Source organism: Spinacia oleracea, chromosome 1 (genome assembly GCF_020520425.1).
Source record: "Spinacia oleracea cultivar Varoflay chromosome 1, BTI_SOV_V1, whole genome shotgun sequence".
In the NCBI taxonomy this organism is placed as follows: domain Eukaryota; kingdom Viridiplantae; phylum Streptophyta; class Magnoliopsida; order Caryophyllales; family Amaranthaceae; genus Spinacia; species Spinacia oleracea.
In genome coordinates this window covers 2,254,607-2,272,825 of record NC_079487.1, presented here as the reverse complement: position 1 = coordinate 2,272,825, position 18,219 = coordinate 2,254,607, and the positions used below count along the sequence as shown (strand labels likewise).

Sequence of the window (18,219 nt, the reverse complement as noted above, 5' to 3'; positions counted from 1 at the left end):
CATATACTTACCCAAAGGAGAAATCTACGCGTATCAACCTGTACACCGTTCTCCAGAGATGTTAGAAGACCCGTGAGTACTACCATTGGTAAGCGTAAACTAAATAGCAAAAGATATGACTTATATTTGAATAAATGTAACAAAGAAGTCTTAAATGTTATGTGTTCAGTAATAGACATTGTATCCAGCTCAAACACTATACCACTTGCTCCAAGTCGTGGAAGAAAACGGACCCGTCAAAGTGTGAATGGACTACTGGCCACATCAGCGGAGGCACAACAAAGGACCGCATATCAAAACTCAGAATCACCCAATGGTAAAAATTAGTACTATATCTCATGGTTCAAGCTCGTTGCTTTGTGTCTGCACTTATTTTGACCATGGTCCCATTTTGAACCCCCAGATATGGAGCAAACACAAAGTGCGGCACTTCATGGCCAACAACAAATACCCCGTACTACGAGACATATAAGTGAGAATATATTCTTTAAAGCATTTAAATAATAATGTTGTTACATAACCAAGTCAGTGAACCTAATGTACCCTTATAATCATACAGGAATATACACCGAACCCTGGAATTTTGGTGGGCCAACTGAAGTGTGTCCAAAATGTGAGGCTATAGTTTGGTATGAGGAACGAGCGAGGAAGGACAGAAATAGTAGTTCACCTGAATACAGTTTTTGCTGTCAAAAGGGCAAGGTCAGGTTACCTCTATTGAAAGACCCACCAGAATTTTTGAAGGATCTCTTGGACAATAATGATAGTAGATCGAAGATTTTCAAGGAAAAAGGAAGGATGTACAACTCCATAAATGCTTTCACTTCAATGGGAGGGAAGGTAGACAGCAGTATCAATCGGGGAAATGCTCCGTATGTGTTTAGATTAAATGGGCAGAACCACCACAAGATTGGGTCATTGCTTCCGCCAGAAGGGCAACAACCAAGGTTCACCCAGCTTTATATTTATGACACACAGAACGAAGTATCTAACCGGATAAACAGTCTCGGAAGTGTGGGAGAGAAACCAGAACTAGACCCTGTAATTGTAGCAGGATTATCAAAGATGTTTGATGAGCATAATGAACTGGCAAAAGTATTCAGAATGGCCAGGGAAAGGTTCCAGGAGTCTGATTTACAACCTGTGAAGATTCGCTTGATCGGAACAAGAGCAAAAGATGGAAGACAATACAACCTCCCTACGACTTCAGAGGTTGCGGCTTTGATAGTGGGTACAGGTGATACAGAAAAAGGGCCTAGGGATGTCATTATCGAGGACAAACACTTTGGTCTGAAAAGGATATCCGAGCTTCACCCAAGTTTCATGGCAATGCAATATCCACTTCTTTTTCCATATGGAAAAGATGGGTATAGGACAGAAATCCCCCACACTGATGTGGAACAAAAGGGGAGAAGGGTAAGAACTACAGTGACTATGAGAGAATACTACGCATTTCGCTTTCAACAGAGAAAGAAGGAGGCAAAAACAAGATTCCAATTGGGGAGACTAAACCAACAACAACAAGTTGATGCCTTCACATGCATCCAAGAAGGTAGATTAGAATGGGTAAGAGGCAACCAAAAAAAGCTTCGCAAAGATGTGCTACGTGGATTGGCGGATGCTGTTTCTCGAGGAGACACAACTCCTGCATCTGTAGGACAACGTGTCATACTACCTGCATCCTTCACGGGAAGTCCGAGATTCATGATTCAAAACTATCACGACGCCCTAGCTATTTGCAGATGGGTTAGCCCTCCAGATTTGTTCATCACTATGACATGTAATCCGAGATGGCCAGAGGTCAGGGATTTCTTATCCTTGATTCCCGGTCAAAAACCAGAAGACCGACCTGATATTATCGCTCGAGTTTTCAAGATAAAGCTTGATGAACTGATGGTGGACCTCACCAAAAGAAATATTTGCGGCCGCACTAAAGCAGGTAAATATAATCCAATTTTTTACAAAAACGTATATGTCCAATCAGAAACTAAACACTTTAAAATGTTCTAAATATATGCATGCGCTCCGTTTGTGTTTGGGTTGATGTGGCATATGTTATTATATTATGTCTTATAAGTTAATAATATATTTTGCCTTCCAAAAATCAGTTTTCACTCAAAAATGTTATATATAGCATGCGCTCCATTACTTTTTTGGGTAGATGTCGCATATGTTATTATATTTTGTCTTATAAGTTCATAATATATTGCCCCTTACATAAATCAGTTTACACTACAAAATGTTCTATATATACATATATAGAAATAAATATATCATATATAGTGCCCTCAATCTTCGCCCTGCCATTAGTATCTTCCGTTTGCGGATTAATTACCCCGCTTCGAAATAAATAACTTCTAAACCCCTGTCTCCTGTACACTTTGCTACCCAAATCATTTATTGGGGTTTAGGGATTTTTATTCTGCTTAAAGGTGCCTTCTGCAAAATGTGCGTTATTGATCGATTCTCGAAATGTCTGATCGTCTACTGCTTAATTCATAAGGTGAGTAGTCAGGTGTACTTTTATTTGCTCGCCTTCCTTATTTATGCATGTTTAAGGAAAGTGTTTGTGTGTACAGTGTACTATTATAGTTGGGTTTGTCACAAGTTTTTGTATCAATGTATCATAATATGCTATGATTGTGTGATGCAAAGTGGGAGTTATTTATTAAATTTTGGTTGCCTATTCACAATCTGTATGCACTTCAATTTGCAGTATACAATTCCATTTGTCTTAGTCATTCTTGAAATGCCCAGTCGCTGCAATCTAGGAACATTGTATATGGATGGAAGTTTGGGTCTAATTTAGGAAACAGGTGTAATGAGAACTCATGCACACCAATACTGTCTTGGGTTGATGTGGCATACGTTATTACCTTATGTCTTATCGGAATAAAAGTTTACAACACAAAAGTACCATTGCTATTCTAACAATCTGTACCATCTTGCAGCAATATACACAATCGAGTTCCAAAAACGAGGCCTCCCACATGTTCATATGTTGTTGTTTTTGCAAGAACCGGACAAACTACGGACTGCAGCGGACATCGATCGACTAATTTCAGCAGAATTACCAGACCCGGAAGAGGACCCAGTTGCATTCGAGGCGGTAGTCCAATACATGACTCATGGACCGTGTGGTACGTTGAACCCAAAATGTCCATGTATGCATGATGGGCGTTGTACAAAGTACTATCCTAAAGACTTCAACGACGACACAATCATTGGAGAAGACGGTTACCCACAATACAGAAGAAGAAACAATGGTCGGGTAGCACAAAAGAATGGCCACACAATTGATAATACCTTCATTGTGCCATACAATGTGGACTTGCTGGTGAAGTATCAAGCACACATCAACGTCGAAGTATGCAAGAAATACACATGTACCAAATACCTGTTCAAGTACATGAACAAGGGTCCAGATATGGCACTAGCAACAGTTCTAGAAGTCACAGATAGTGGAATACCAGGAGGACAACAAGCCAATCCTGAACCCCCAAGAGACGAGATAAAATCGCACTTGCAATGCAGATATGTATCTGCTGCAGAAGCATGCTGGAGAGTATTTGGCTTCCCAATACAATATAAATACCCCCCAGTTCAACGCTTAAGTTGTCACCTAGAGGAAGAACAAATAGTGATGTTTGAAGATCATGAGCCACTAGATCAAGTGCTTGAAAGAGTAGGACCAACAAAGACTCCTCTCACCGGATGGATGGAAGCAAATAGGAAGTACCCAGAAGCAAGAAAACTGACATACCACGATTTCCCAACTGAATGGGTATGGCAAAGCAAGGAAAAGAAATGGAAAGGAAGAGATGAAGGCTTCAAAATAGGGAGGATTTACTACGTCCACCCAGCATCAGGGGAGCTTCACTACTTGCGTATGCTCCTTAATATAGTGACAGGATCAACAAGGTTTGCAGATATAAGAACAGTAAATGGCGTAGAATTTGCCACATTCAAGGAAGCTTGCAATGCTTTAGGACTTCTAGAAGGAGATAGTGATCGAATGGCATGAAGCTCTAAAGGCTGCGTCATCTTGGGCTCATGCCCCACAACTTAGAGAGTTGTTCGCCACAATCTTAATCTTCTGTGAAGTAACAAGTCCCAGTGACCAATGGGAGAAAAATTGGGAGCTACTATCAGATGATGTCCAATACCGGCAACGCAAGAGGTTTAATTCTCCAAACATTGTGCTAACAACAAACCAAGTGCAAACTACGCATTATATGAGATAGAATTGATCCTTAACAGAAATAACAGGAGCCTCACGAACTATGGAAGTATGCCATTCCCGGACATGTCTTTGGTGCAACAAACATCAAACAGATTGATATTGGAAGAGCAAATGTTTGACATCGCAACTCTAGCAGACGAAGCATCTAATCTAGAAGTTGGCCTAAATCCAGAACAAAGCTCTGTGTACCATCAGATACTAGAAGCAATAGAAAATAGAATAGGGGGGGGTATTCTTCATTTATGGTAGCGGAGGCACAGGGAAGACATATTTGTGGAGCACCCTAATATCAAGAATTAGATCTCAAGGTCATATTGTAATCGCAGTGGCATCATCTGGAATTGCAGCATTATTACTTCACTGTGGAAGGACGGCACATTCACGCTTCAGCATCCCAATACATTTAAATGAGAACTCATGTTGCAGGATACCGCAAGGCTCAAACTTGGCATTTCTGATCCAAAGAGCAAGACTTATAATATGGGATGAAGCTCCCATGGTCCACAGGCATGCCTTTGAGGCAGTGGACCGCACTCTACGTGACATTATGCAGACAGTAAACCCAAGCGCTTCAGACAGGCCATTTGGAGGAAAGACGGTTGTATTAGGAGGCGATTTCAGACAAATCTTACCGGTGGTGCCACGAAAAGGAAGAGCATACATTGTTGATGCATCGGCCAGTAGGTCTCCAACAATATGGCCTCATTGCATCGTGTTTAAGCTGACTACAAACATGAGATTGCGGGGAAGCACAACAACTGTTGGATTAGAACAAATGCAGGCTTTTAGCAAATGGGTCCTAGATGTGGGTGATGGAAAAATACCTACTACTGCCAAAAACGGGGAAGATGAGGGAAGTTGGATTCAAATACCAACTGACCTACAGGTGAAAGACCATGAAGATAACAAGGTAGCCCTTGTGGAAGAAATATATCCAGACCTTCTTCACAACTACAGAGACATCAAATACCTTGCTGAAAGGGCGATTTTAGCACCTAAAAACGAATATGTAGATGAAATAAACAACTACATTCTCTCGATGATTCCAGGAGTGGAAGGTGTATATAAAAGTGCTGATAGAGTAAGCCCCCTCACAAATAGAAGCTCAGTCGATGAAGATCTATACCCAACAGAGTTCCTCAACACACTGTAATTCCCCGGCATCCCAAATCATGAGATACGACTAAAGGTAGGTTGCCCAATAATCCTACTTAGAAACATCAACCAGGTTGAGGGATTATGCAATGGAACAAGGCTCATCATAACACGGTTGGAAGCAATTGTAATTGAAGCACAAGTGGTAACCGGGAAGAATGTAGGACGCAAAGTGTCCTTTCCCCGGGTAGAGATGACACCGTCTAATCACGCACTGCCATTCACTATGAAGCGCAGACAATTCCCCGTCAAGGTATGCTTTGCAATGACAATCAACAAAAGCCAAGGTCAAACGTTCAACCGCATAGGTGTGTATTTGCCAGAGTCCGTCTTCATCCATGGACAACTATATGTGGCTGTCTCTAGAGTCACTTCTCGATCTGGTCTCAGAATTTGTATAGGACGCCATGGAAACGACACGGAAAACTCTACAGAAACAAAGAATGTAGTGTACAGAGAGATTTTTGACGATGTATAAAAATAAAAATAAAGAAGAAAGTCCATTCTATCCACAAGTGTAACAAAACCAAACCAAAGGATGGGAACTTGCATAAATATGTAGTACGCCCTATTCTTCTAATACGTGTAATGTTTCTCTCGCATCTTTCAATAAAATGAATAATATGGTTACAATTCCACAGCTTTATTTATTTCATATGTCCTGCAATTCATTTCTAATCTGCTTATACGCTTACTTAACATGTCAAGAAAACAACTCCTAAACTAACATCTGATGCATTTTTCAGGAACAACAGGCCTGCAAGTAGAACAGAATAGAGTTACAGAATGGGGCTATGTATTCCTTTCATACTTCAGAGAAACCAAGGGCAATATTGTCACTCGTGGGGAACAAAGCAGACTAAGAAGCAGAAACAAAAGTACGCAAATATTCAAGATGTGAATTAGAATTTGGAAAGTGAGTATAAAAATCAGATTACTCATTCCCCTATTTCATAGAACAGGTTTATGATGTTATGTGAAGTCTTTGCATATGACTCCATAAAGAAGGGACCATTATCTTAATTAAGAAGTTAAATGATCTAGAGGCTACATGTGCGGACTGCCTTAGTTAAAGTGCCCAAGTTCTTGTGGTAGCAGCATATACCTATCCATTCTTCAACTCAAAAGCATTTATGTTCATTACTTTACAGCTTTATATCTTATCTGTGAATCGTTGTACTTGCAGGAAGACTCATATGAAGGGAATGCTACGCAAAAAGCATGAGCATCGCCCAAGTGTATGGACTCCTTTTTGGTAATGTATTTTTGGAATATAATATAATATTTAAAACAGGATGTGCTGCTGGATGTGTGCTTAGTATGATTGAACAGGCCATGAAACGTCCTAAGAGTGAGCCAAAATCCAACAGTGAGGTATTGCAACCAACAAGCATAAAAAACAACGGGAAAGTTTGCTCTGTTTCTAGCTTGGTTCCTAATTCTTTTACCTTTACGTCTGTCCCTCTCCTTATAGAAGGGGAGTATCTTCTACACATCAGAAGGGGGTGAAATTAGGGAGGGCATCGGCATCAGTTCCCTGATAGTCTTTTACATTTTCATTATCAATGTTCCCATATTACGTAAGCTTCACAAGGAATGATGGTTTACTATAAAAACATTTATTAGTTTGTAAAACTCGTGATATACACTTTAACAACATTTTTCAAGTGGCCTAATACTCTTCCAGATTTATGTTGAACTAAATAATGGGATTAATATTATTTCAAACACTATACCTAAGACATTCACCTTTCTGGAAGTTGTGTTGTCATTGACATATGTCTGTATGCACTTTACAGGTTAAGCATAAATAACGCCTGTGCTAGACATAATCAAGTACGATCTTTGGCATAGAGATGGGGCTGAAGTTCTTCAATAAATGGCATAACTTGACACTAAGGTCTGTACTCTACTTCAGTTTTGGAATTACTGATGGTTTATGCATTAGCTACACTTGGAATACGATTAAATGTTTCATATATACTAAATGACATACTAAAAACATTAAACAATAAATCACAGCAATTAAAACAACTTAGAAAACTCAACAAACACACAATACAGAAAGACAAACAATAAATAACGAAACTGAAAAAAAAGTTTAAACTACCTCAGAGAAATAAATGGAACATTTACAACATAAGAAGGTTACAGAAACATTAACCCTCAGCAATTAGAATAAACCCAATTAATGGAACAGTTACAAAAGAAGACAGTAACAGAAAATTCAAGTCACCCCAATTAGAATAACACCCTCCATAACTGCACCTAAAAACCAGCCTACAAATAATTGTTACATAATAAAAAATATATATAAATTCAAGAAAAACAGCACAAAAGCAATAACTGACGAGCATTAACGATCAATAAAACCATGCGTAATTGACAACTTTAATATAGACTAGAACAAAACCACTATATTAACCCAACATCACATGACACACTACAGAAATTAAAATACATTACAGAATATAATTTACATTCAACACACCCTCCACACTATCTTTCGAAGTCCAGAACATACAAAGGTAATTCCATTACACTCTATTACATTAGCTCATGATAAAGTCAAAAGCAATAATAACAAAACCAAACTGTTTGCAGGATATGGAAGCCGCAAGGAACTACATCGCAGACTTGGATACAACTAAAAAAGATTGGACAATAACCGCGAGAATAACCCGTATGTGGGAAGTGCGATACAAACCAACAAATGAAAACCCAGATACAATAGATATGGTCCTCCTCGATGAATAGGTCAGCAACTACCTTAAACTATCTTAGCTTCAACATAAAACCATACTAACAGGTGAACGTTGCAGGGAAAGCAAATACATGCATTGATAAAGAAGACAATAATCAATCACTACAAGGATAAGGTAACAGAAGGGAGAATATATACACTGTCTCATTTCAGTGTCGGGAAAAACACCAGAACACGACTACAAGTAGAGAATGAGTACATCATATGGTTCAATTCATTTACATCAGTAACATTGCAAGAAGAAACTGATGCCGCAATCCCGTTTCACAAATTCAACTTGCGTCCCATCGACCAGCTGGCTGAGCGAAACAATAAATTCGACATACTCACAGGTACAACTAGACACCCTCACCCTCTAGATAAACAACTACATTAGCATCTTCAAGGGGCCCAAAACACATTGAACAAACACTATGGGAAAACAACCCAAACAACATCTAATACATTCAATAAAATAACACTTACTCATGATGCAGAGGTAATTGGTCAGCTAATTGGAGTAGAGAACAAAATCCAAACCAACCAAAACCACCCAACAGAACAACGCCGGACAATCCACATCCAAGATGCAAGGTACGGAATACATCCAAAAAAACAAGAAAACAACATATGCAATAACATAATGACCATCATGCTTTCAACACAGGAACAACAAAGTCGCGGTAACGCTGTGGGGAACCCAAGCAGATCTGGTGACCGATGACATACCAAACAACGGATCACAACCACACATAGTAATCATCACAGCTACTAGAGTAACAACGTTCAATGGTAAATGGCAACACAAAGCAATAGAGAAACCAAAGAGTTTGACAACATATAATTTAAACACGTACTAATAATTAACAATGTTGTTGCAGGGAACTACCAACTGAATTCTACCGGAGGAACAAAGATATATATCAATCTAGACATTCCAGAAGTCCAACAATTCAAGAGAGAGTAAGAAATCAATAATGCTAAACTGTATAACAAACCAACCATTAGCAACTACGCAAATACTGAACCCAATACTAATTACCAATTGTAGACTTTCATAAAGCATGGTTGATGTGCCGCTACAACAAATAGTTCGAATAGAAGCCACCCAGCCAGAGAGTATCGAGGAGGCGATGATCAAGAATCGGAAAACAATCAAAGAACTACAACAACTATACATGGAAGGAGAAGAAAATGAGGTAAATACCAATTTCCTTTATTATAGGAACAGGTAAAACACTATTAAATATCCATTACAAATGAGATATGTACAACAACTAAGTCCTGATTTAATCTTCTCAGGAACACATGAACACTTATACTTGCGTGGCAAAAATAACATTCATCCACGACCAAGAGTGCGGTTGGATGTACACTTCATGCAACAACTGCAAATCAAGAGTAGATGAGAATCAATACTGCAACAAATGCCAAGATTTCCCAGAATTCCCCATCGACAGGTGGAGTACCATTACTATATCCAATATAATATACCACAATAACATCAACATATCTAATATCATCTACTGTAGGTGTAATACCCCGAATTTTTAAAACTCGATTAATTACGATTAATTATTTTTTTATTTAATTTAAAATCGTTTTAAAATCCTGATTTCGAACTTTATTTTAATTAACGAAGTTTTATTGCGATTAAGTTTTAATATCGTTACACGATTTATTTTTCAGATTTTATAATTTAATTTTTATTCGAGCATAAACTACATTTTTAAATCCTGTTTATTTCGAATTTTTAATAATTTCGGAACGTCCTTATTTTATTCAAAAATTTAATTTACTTTGTGTTATCGATATTTCATAAAAATTATTTGAAAATCTGATTTTAATTAAACATTCCTAATTATATCAATTTCTAAATGTAGCAAAGAATTTTCAGAATTTTTCCTAACTAAGTGAAATTACTAAAATACCCCTAAAGAGCAAAATTCCAATTTTCTTCTCTTCCTTGCTCTTCACGTACAAGTGAGAAGGAAGCCATTCTTTCTTTCCCTTCTTCCCTTATTTCAGTCCACATCCATGCCTTGTTCCCCAAGGACATTTCAACTTCTCATTCACTCTACTCGTCATTATAATCAGCCAAATTCTTTCCAATTTTCTCAACCAAAAATCAGTTATCAAAATTGCAAGTCCCCCCCCCCCCTTGTTTCTTTCCTGATCGAACCACGGTCACCACCAACAACCACAGCCACCATTAACCGCCCCACCTCCCGGCTTCGCTAGCCGACCACCACCGCCCTACCACCATTACTCGTCCCACCTACCTTCATCGCCGGCGAGAACCCGATCCAAATCCCCCACTCAAACTCCCCTGCTTCCCAGTTTTCGCACCCCACCCCTGCCTTGCTCTCCTCTGCGCTCAAACGCCGGCACTGCCGTGTCACCACACTCCACCTCCCCTCTTGTCTGCGCAGCCACCGCATCCCATGAACCACCCAAGCCATCTCACAAAAGTTCCCTGCTCCCTCTCTCCTTTTCGCATACTTTTCCCCCTCCTTTCGGTTTTTTGCGACACCATTACACCACCGCCGCCGCCGCCTCTCCGGCGCGGTTCCTTGCTGCGACACCGGATCACCTGAGCTCAGCCGCCCAACCTCCCTCTTTTCCTCCCTGCTCCTCCTCGTGCCCTCATCCCCTGCTTCCCCTGTTCCTTGTTTTCCCCTGCTCCGTGCTCCCCTTTCGTGTAAAACAGGTTCCAAATTGGAACCTCGTTTACTTTTTATTTCACATACCAAGCCCATAACTAGCTGGCCCAATTCTGGATCTTTGGGCTTTGGTTAAAACAAATATGAATTTTCAGATTCAATTAATCAATATTTATGTTTTAATGAATTATGTTTTCGATATAATTATTCACTAATAAATCGTTATTACTTTTCAGGTTTAATTATTGATTTTACTAAAATAAATTACTAGATTTATTTAACAAAAACGAAATTTAAATAATATTTATGAAAATCGATTTATGATATATATATATATCCAAAAGAAAGTTTGATTAATATTTTGATTAATAATATTTTCAGTAAAACATGAAATTATATTTTTTTTAATTAATTATTAAAATCTGTTACTTATAAATTCTTTACTTATAAAATTTATTATTTGTAAAATATCGATTTTAAGTTATTATCGTTTTAATAACTAATTCAATGATTTAATATTCAAAAGAAATCGGACTTGGAGCTCAGGATGAACGATCCATCGAACGGGACGTATAAACTACGGTTGAGGTAACATCTATTGCTAACACCCACAATCCCCTTATGAAATGTGTTTTATGAGATTATGAAATATGTTTATAATGATGTGTTTTTATTGGATTGTGGGATATGAAATGTATTTATGAGGTGTGTTTTATGAATGATGATATTTAAATATGTTTATGAATGATTTTATAAGATGATGATTATGAGTTATGAATAAGATACGAAACATGATAAATAAAAGTGTAACCGGTTCTGGCAGTTAGTGGGGTTACTATTTCTAGGTCGTGCACGTACCGCCGTACCGCGGGGCACCCAACAAGGGAGAGTGCTCCTTGAGGGTTACCGCAAGCTAAAAGAGAAACTATTTAGGTACGGGCGTATGTCTAACAAGGGAGAGTGCTCCTTGAGGACTATCGCAAGGTGGGAGACGTCCCGCAAGGCTAACTTGTCAGTTACCAAGTAAAATGAATGTTTTATGAAAGATAATGGGAACTATTAAAGTTTCAAGTTATAAATGATGTTTTATTATAATGCATTTATGAAAGTGTTTTACTATATTCTATTCTCCCTGATTGCAAAGTTAATAAAATGAATTGAAATGAGTTTACGCTGTTAGGGTAGTATGTTACTGGGCCTCGGCTCACGATATTGCTTTTGTTTTAGGTACGAAGAAGATCATGGGATGCCTTAGAGTGAGGATGCAACCACCAAATTCACGATCGATGTTTAGTAAAGATAACTATGTCATTAGTAATAAAGGGATGTATTATTTAAAGTCTAAGTTTGATTTCATGATTTGAGTTAGATTTTAATATTAATGTTTAATCAAATGTTAAAAGTATTTATTATTAAAGTTTATTTAGTAATTTAAAAAGGTTATGTCGCCTTGTATTTCCCACGAGGGAAATAGGCATGTGACACTCTGACTAAATTAGGGTTTTCGCTGCTAATTAAAGAGATAATTAACCTAATTAATGGTGTTTTGAAGTCGGGGTGTTACAGTAGGTACCGAATAATTGCCACAATTGATGACGGAAACGCAACGATGACTGTGGCGATCTTTGACAAAGACGTGGAAAAAATTATTGGAAAACCTATAGCATCAATGATGAAGATTTATGATCAGGTAAGACATTTACAATAATCAAATACACAAAGATAACAAAATGCAATGACATACACAATAATTACAATGCAAATCCAGGAAAAGGGGCCCGAGAAGGTTTCAAATGAACTACAACAATGCGTAGGGAAGACATGTACACTCAAGCTCAAAGTCAACAACAAAAGCTACATACACTAGAGGAAAAATCATCATGTACTTCCCTTCAAGTGCGGCTCATTTAGTAAATTGGCAGCACTTGAGAGGGAAAAAAAATGCATTTTTACAAGTGCGGGCTCATTTTAGAAAATTGGCAGCACTTGAGTTCAAGTGCGGGCTCATTTTACAACTGAGCAGCACAAAATAATTCCCAAAAACATTTTCTTTTCCCGCTTCTCTCTCCTTCATGTTCTCTGTTTACAGCTTCACTCTCCATATCACTTGTCTCTGCGCTCTCTCTCGTCTCCAGTCCGCACAGCCGCCGACGATTGTCCAGTTCGCACAGCCGCCCCCATCACCGCCAATGCTCTTCTCTCTCTTCCTCATTCTTTGTTGCTGATCTTATCCTTCCTCCTCTTTCTATTTGATGTCGGTCTTCCTTCGATGCTCTCCTCCTCCTGATTTTCTTCTCTCTCTGTGCTGCTCTCAACGCCGGCACCTTGAATTCCGCCGCTGCTTCCACTTCCCTTCCTCTGCCGCTAGTTGCTTCTCTCACAGGTTAAATAACCCTAAATTTATTGATTTTATTGTTTTTAGTTTTGAATTGTTGTTACCCATTGTTGGTTATTTGTCAATTGATGTGTTCTCATTAGGCAGAGATGAAGAATGGACCAGAAGCTTTGAGTCGTCCTAATTTGAAGAAATCGTCCAACTATTCTTCTGAATTCAAGTTGCTCATGTAATTCCTCTTTCTCTCCCTGTGATTTAATATACGTTTTAGTTTCAATTCATCTGTAGATTTCAATTCCAATTCATCTGTAGATTTCTCAGTTATCAAATTCCCCAATTTATGCTTAATTATTCAATAAATTATCAGTCAAATGTCTGTTGTGCTAAAGAACTGAAATTTCTGATTCAGTCCCAAATATAACAAATTAGGTTTTTTTTTTTCAACTTATAATTATTTGTGCAGAATTATGCTGAGTTTCAATTTAATTAATTTTTGCTTTCTTGAAACTTAACTGATGATAATTTACTTTACATTAAATTAGGCATAATTATTTATGGAGTAGTAGTTAAAGTTCTCCTTGAACTTAATTGGCAGTGTAATAGTCCTAGCAAGTTCTCCTTGAAATTGTGATTGTAATTACGATAGGTTGTCTAAGTTGGATGGAGGCTTTTCTATAATAGGCGATTAACAGTCTGCTAGTATTTACTCTCATCTAAGTAATATGGTTAATGACCTATGTTTAGCTTTGATGTCATGATGTGGTTCAAGGAGCGAATTGTATACTCTGGTTAATGCAGGGGACACGAATCAAGATCAGTTTGGTATTTGATCTTCTCAGCTGAACTTGTCCATTTTTTTTGGTGTCATATTATGCTTGTCATTTGTCATGATTTGATACTTAAAGAGTTGAATGGTATATAATTACCTGGTGTTTGGGCCGATGGATTTAAGATGGGAGTTGAATTAGGACATTTAAACAAAAGTTGCAAGATTAACTGACTTAATTACACGTCTTTTGTTTTACAAAAAATTATTAGAAATATAAATAAACTCAAACTAAATATTAGAACGTACCTGGAGGTGGAGCAGAAAGGATGGGAGTTGGAGACAGAGGTGGAATAGATGGAGTTCCCAGGGGTGGAATTGATGGAGTTCCCTGGGGGCTAGGACTAGTATCTTGAGATTCAAAATTTGCAAGGTTATTATGTGTTTTCTAATTTTTTTATCATATAAATATGACACTGACGGACCATTTAGTAACCAATTAAAACAAAGTAAGTTTAAAGAAGATACTCCTACACTGATTCACTTTGTTAAAGAACAGTAATTTAACAAATTAAGACCAGTCCACAAAAGAAGCCAAAAATAGACAGACAAACCATTCTTTTAAAAAAATGACAGACAAACAAACAATGAGAGAAGACATACAACGGTACATTTGGTGAGTTTGCTCATGTCGTAGCAGAGAAATTGTAGTTGATAGAGCTTCATTTATAGATCACGACTCAATGGCTTCATTTTCTGAATGTATGCAGATCCTAAGTTGCTTCTGAATGCCTTGTAGAGGAAGTATGCATTACTACCAAAAGCTTAAAAGGTGTGTTTATCACTGTGTTTTGGTAGTATTTGAAATTATTACTCTCTCTTCCCTACTGTAATGATTGTAATGATTGCTCCTGTGAACATTTCTTATCTGCTGTTTACTTTTGCTCACATTGATCATGGAGTCATGTTTTCTAGCATGTGGAATGTAGTTGACGAACCTTTTTACCGTTGATATTATGTTAAAGTAGTATATTTCAATTTCCACAAGTTCAGAACTGATATCTTCTCCATTTTGTCTTCTACTCATCTTTGATGTTACTATCAGGTCCGTGGGAGATGCACGAAAGCCTGGTCTCAGTTCCATAATCGACTTGCAAATGCTGACAAGGAATACCTTGCACAACTCGGGAAGGCCTAATGACTATTTTATTTGTGGCTGCATGCTAATGCTCTGATTACTTGATCCTTATTTAATGGCATCATGTTGGGAGGATTAGTTCAGTTCTTTTGATTAGGACACTGAGACAACTCCACATTTCCAGTCTATTGTTCAAGGATTTATAATTCATGTTTTTAGGTGAGTAATGAAAAGTTCTCTTTATTTTTTTTCAGTTCCTTCAGAATTAGTTATTTTTTTCACCTCAAACAGTCAGTTTACATTTTTCATTGATTCAATAAGTTTCATAATGAAACTACTGCAGGAAGTATGGACTGTGGGTTGCAAGGAATCCTACTCTTGTTATGTGCTCCTCAATTGCTTTACTTCTTATTCTTTGCTTGGGTTTACTATGTTTCAAGGTCGAGACTCGACCTGAGATGGTCTATTAGCATCCGGTTCTCCCCTTTACATCAGTTGTACAAATGTTAAATCCTGGACTAGTTTGTCAAGGAACCTGAATAGATGCAACAGCTTCGTACTCCACATCAACGAAAGCTTTGTATCTCTCATGCTTAGGACATAGCTAGGGGCTCTGCTTAGTAGAAATTGAAGACAAAATAAAAGGATCCGGCCTTAATTAGTAAATGTTGTAGCCCATAATGGTGTAGAATTATGTGAATTTTTGTGATACTTGGCATTCATGTTTGCAAACTGAAGTTGAGTGGTTCACTATTTTCAAGTTATACAGTAAATGATATTCATGGATAGTTGTGGAATCATGTGGTTCTAGTGCGTTCTATTAAAGCTAAAACCAAATTTTGTTCATGTACTCTACGCTTCACATGTTTTGTGTTTCTTAGGCTGCATTCTGATCTTTGTGTACTGTGTTTCTATACTTACTGTGTTTCTATACTGCTGTGCTGCATTCTGATATGATAATATTCTTCTTTTCTGATCTGTACTGATGCTTACTTATCTGTATTGATATTTTACTGATCTGCACAGCTGCTACATACTGCTCTGCATGCTGATCTGCACGGGTGCTGCATCATTAAGGTGCTTAAATTAAGGTGTTTGTTCTCATCCCAACTTTGATCCTCATATTTTCAGAACTAGGAATTCAACTATGAAGATTCTGTATACAAGAGTTAACTGCTATAAAGGTCTTCCATGTTGAGACAGAGGAAAAAATAACAACAAAACGACACGGGAAGGAGAAACTCAAAGAAATAAAAAAAGGAGGGCCAGCCAAACAAAAAACACAAGAACAATAGGTAATGACTCGGAAAAACATATTAAAATAACAAACCCAAAATAATAGCAACAGCCGTAGTGTTTATAAAATGTAACACTAACATGTTCATAAAATGAAACGGGGTCGACACACCAACAGAGGAGATCCCTACAACGAGCATATCACCAACTACAAACCAAGACCCAATACAACAGGCGGACGACGAAACCAACTACTAAATGATGAGAAAACTTCAAACGCTCATGTGCGTTGCATGATTCCTTACTTTTATAAATTTCAAAACCATCTTAACAAATTACTTTTACATATTTAATAGATTTGGTTACTATTTAACCTTCATAGATTTTGGGGTTAAACAATAGAGATAAATACAATAAAGAAAGAAAATTTCAGTGGCAGAAACAAAGGTGCAAAGTGTGCAAAGTGTGGGACTTACAGGAGATTACATACATATTAGTGGTATGACAACAATTAATAATAGTACTTATAAAGTAGCAATGAAATTACTGTGTACCGTGACCTCAAAAAAATTTGAAACAGAGACCTAAGCTGCATAAACAAAGTGGAGGTGGCAAAACACCAATTAACACAAAAAAATACAAAGTCTTATGGCTTTAGCGAGTAAAAAACCCGTTTACATTTAATGCAACTCTCCGTAATTACAAGATTTATATACAGCCCCAAACAAAACAAAACTACAACCAAACAACCACCAACCGCACAAACAACAAAGACAAAAATACCAAGGAAAAAAACCTCAACATCACAAAACTAGCCCGTGCCTCGCACGGGTCAAGAAACTAGTTTTAATTAAAAAACTACTCCGTCTTTGTATTCATAACCTCCAGTCATCACTTCAACTTTTTCATCAATTTTGTTACTCTTTTCATATTTTCTTTGAGGGGAAGATAGATTGGGCATTTTAGTTGTTATTCTTTTTAGATAAGTGTTGAATAAATTGGTTTTCCATTTTCAAATCCATATGAACATAATTGTAAATATTAAACACGTAACCCGTGTATCACACGGGCTAAAAACTACTCCTAGTTAAATTACACAATCCAAGTATGGCTTAAGAATTCTTAATGTAAAAGGCATTAGAACTTGAAATAAAACACATTACCTCAAGATTAGAGAGAACGGCTGACGGTACTTCAACCAAATCCTTTAAATTCCTCTCAAGCAATGTGACTCTCTTTATACCATATCGATGTGCTGCCAGCACCTGTTACACAGCATCAGATAGAGAAAACCAATTTAGAGAACCTAGTTTCTATATTAAAGATAATAAAGCATGCAAAACATCATGCAAAAATTTTGAACTTCAATATTGTTGTAGAACATCTACCTTAACAGACGGGTAGAAACTACAAATGCTTGTTGAGCAGAAACTAAATCATATACTCAAATCCTACAAATGCAATCTAATTATCCCTACTAGATCATCATATGCCCCATGGTTGTACTTTGGTTATTCTGCTGTTCGTGATTAGTGTTTTTGAGTTTCACGGATTTTTTTACTAATGCAGCTCTCATAAAAAAAGAGGAGAGCTGATGCCAACAAAGAGTGCACATATCAAAGTTAGATGGAAGAATCCAGCAGTTTCTGATACAAAGCAAAGTAAAAATAAGCATTTCAAACCAACCTTATCCTTGACACCACCAACAGGCAGCACAAGGCCCCTCCAAGTCATCTCCCCAGTCATAGTTGTATCAGCTATTCAGCTCTCATTCTCTTTTGACTTAATAAGGAGACAAGTGTTGTTACCAATGTCACGCCCGCTGATGGACCGTCCTTGGGAACAGCCCCAGCAGGAAAATGTATATGAATGTCCCACCCCTCCATTAAGTTGATTTCACCAGTAGCAACCAAGTTCAGCTCCATGGCCCTCTGTGAGGG

General features: G+C 37.7%; 1 protein-coding gene and 2 long non-coding RNA genes across 5 annotated transcripts; all 3 read left to right on the top strand.

Annotated features, from left to right (window-relative positions):
- The first annotated feature begins 537 nt into the window (after positions 1-537).
- On the top strand, positions 538-4,024 carry LOC130462600 (uncharacterized). Its single transcript, XM_056831234.1, has 4 exons — positions 538-1,939; positions 2,412-2,503; positions 2,717-2,792; positions 2,952-4,024. Exons 1-4 carry the CDS (start codon positions 538-540, stop codon positions 4,022-4,024), a joined length of 2,643 nt encoding a protein of 880 aa, XP_056687212.1.
- A 7,310-nt stretch (positions 4,025-11,334) lies between these two features.
- LOC130465693 (uncharacterized) lies at positions 11,335-12,198 on the top strand. The gene is made up of 2 exons (XR_008925710.1): positions 11,335-11,392; positions 12,032-12,198. It is a non-coding gene; the product is annotated as an uncharacterized lncRNA (long non-coding RNA).
- A 364-nt stretch (positions 12,199-12,562) lies between these two features.
- LOC110779560 (uncharacterized) lies at positions 12,563-16,404 on the top strand. 3 transcript variants are annotated; one of them, XR_008926265.1, is made up of 5 exons: positions 12,573-13,187; positions 13,287-13,368; positions 14,676-14,737; positions 15,011-15,262; positions 16,070-16,358. It is a non-coding gene; the product is annotated as an uncharacterized lncRNA (long non-coding RNA). The 3 variants fall into 3 exon arrangements; XR_008926263.1 differs by having other exon boundaries at positions 12,581-13,187; positions 16,175-16,357; XR_008926264.1 differs by having other exon boundaries at positions 12,563-13,187; positions 13,283-13,368; positions 15,011-16,404.
- Positions 16,405-18,219: the final 1,815 nt, after the last annotated feature.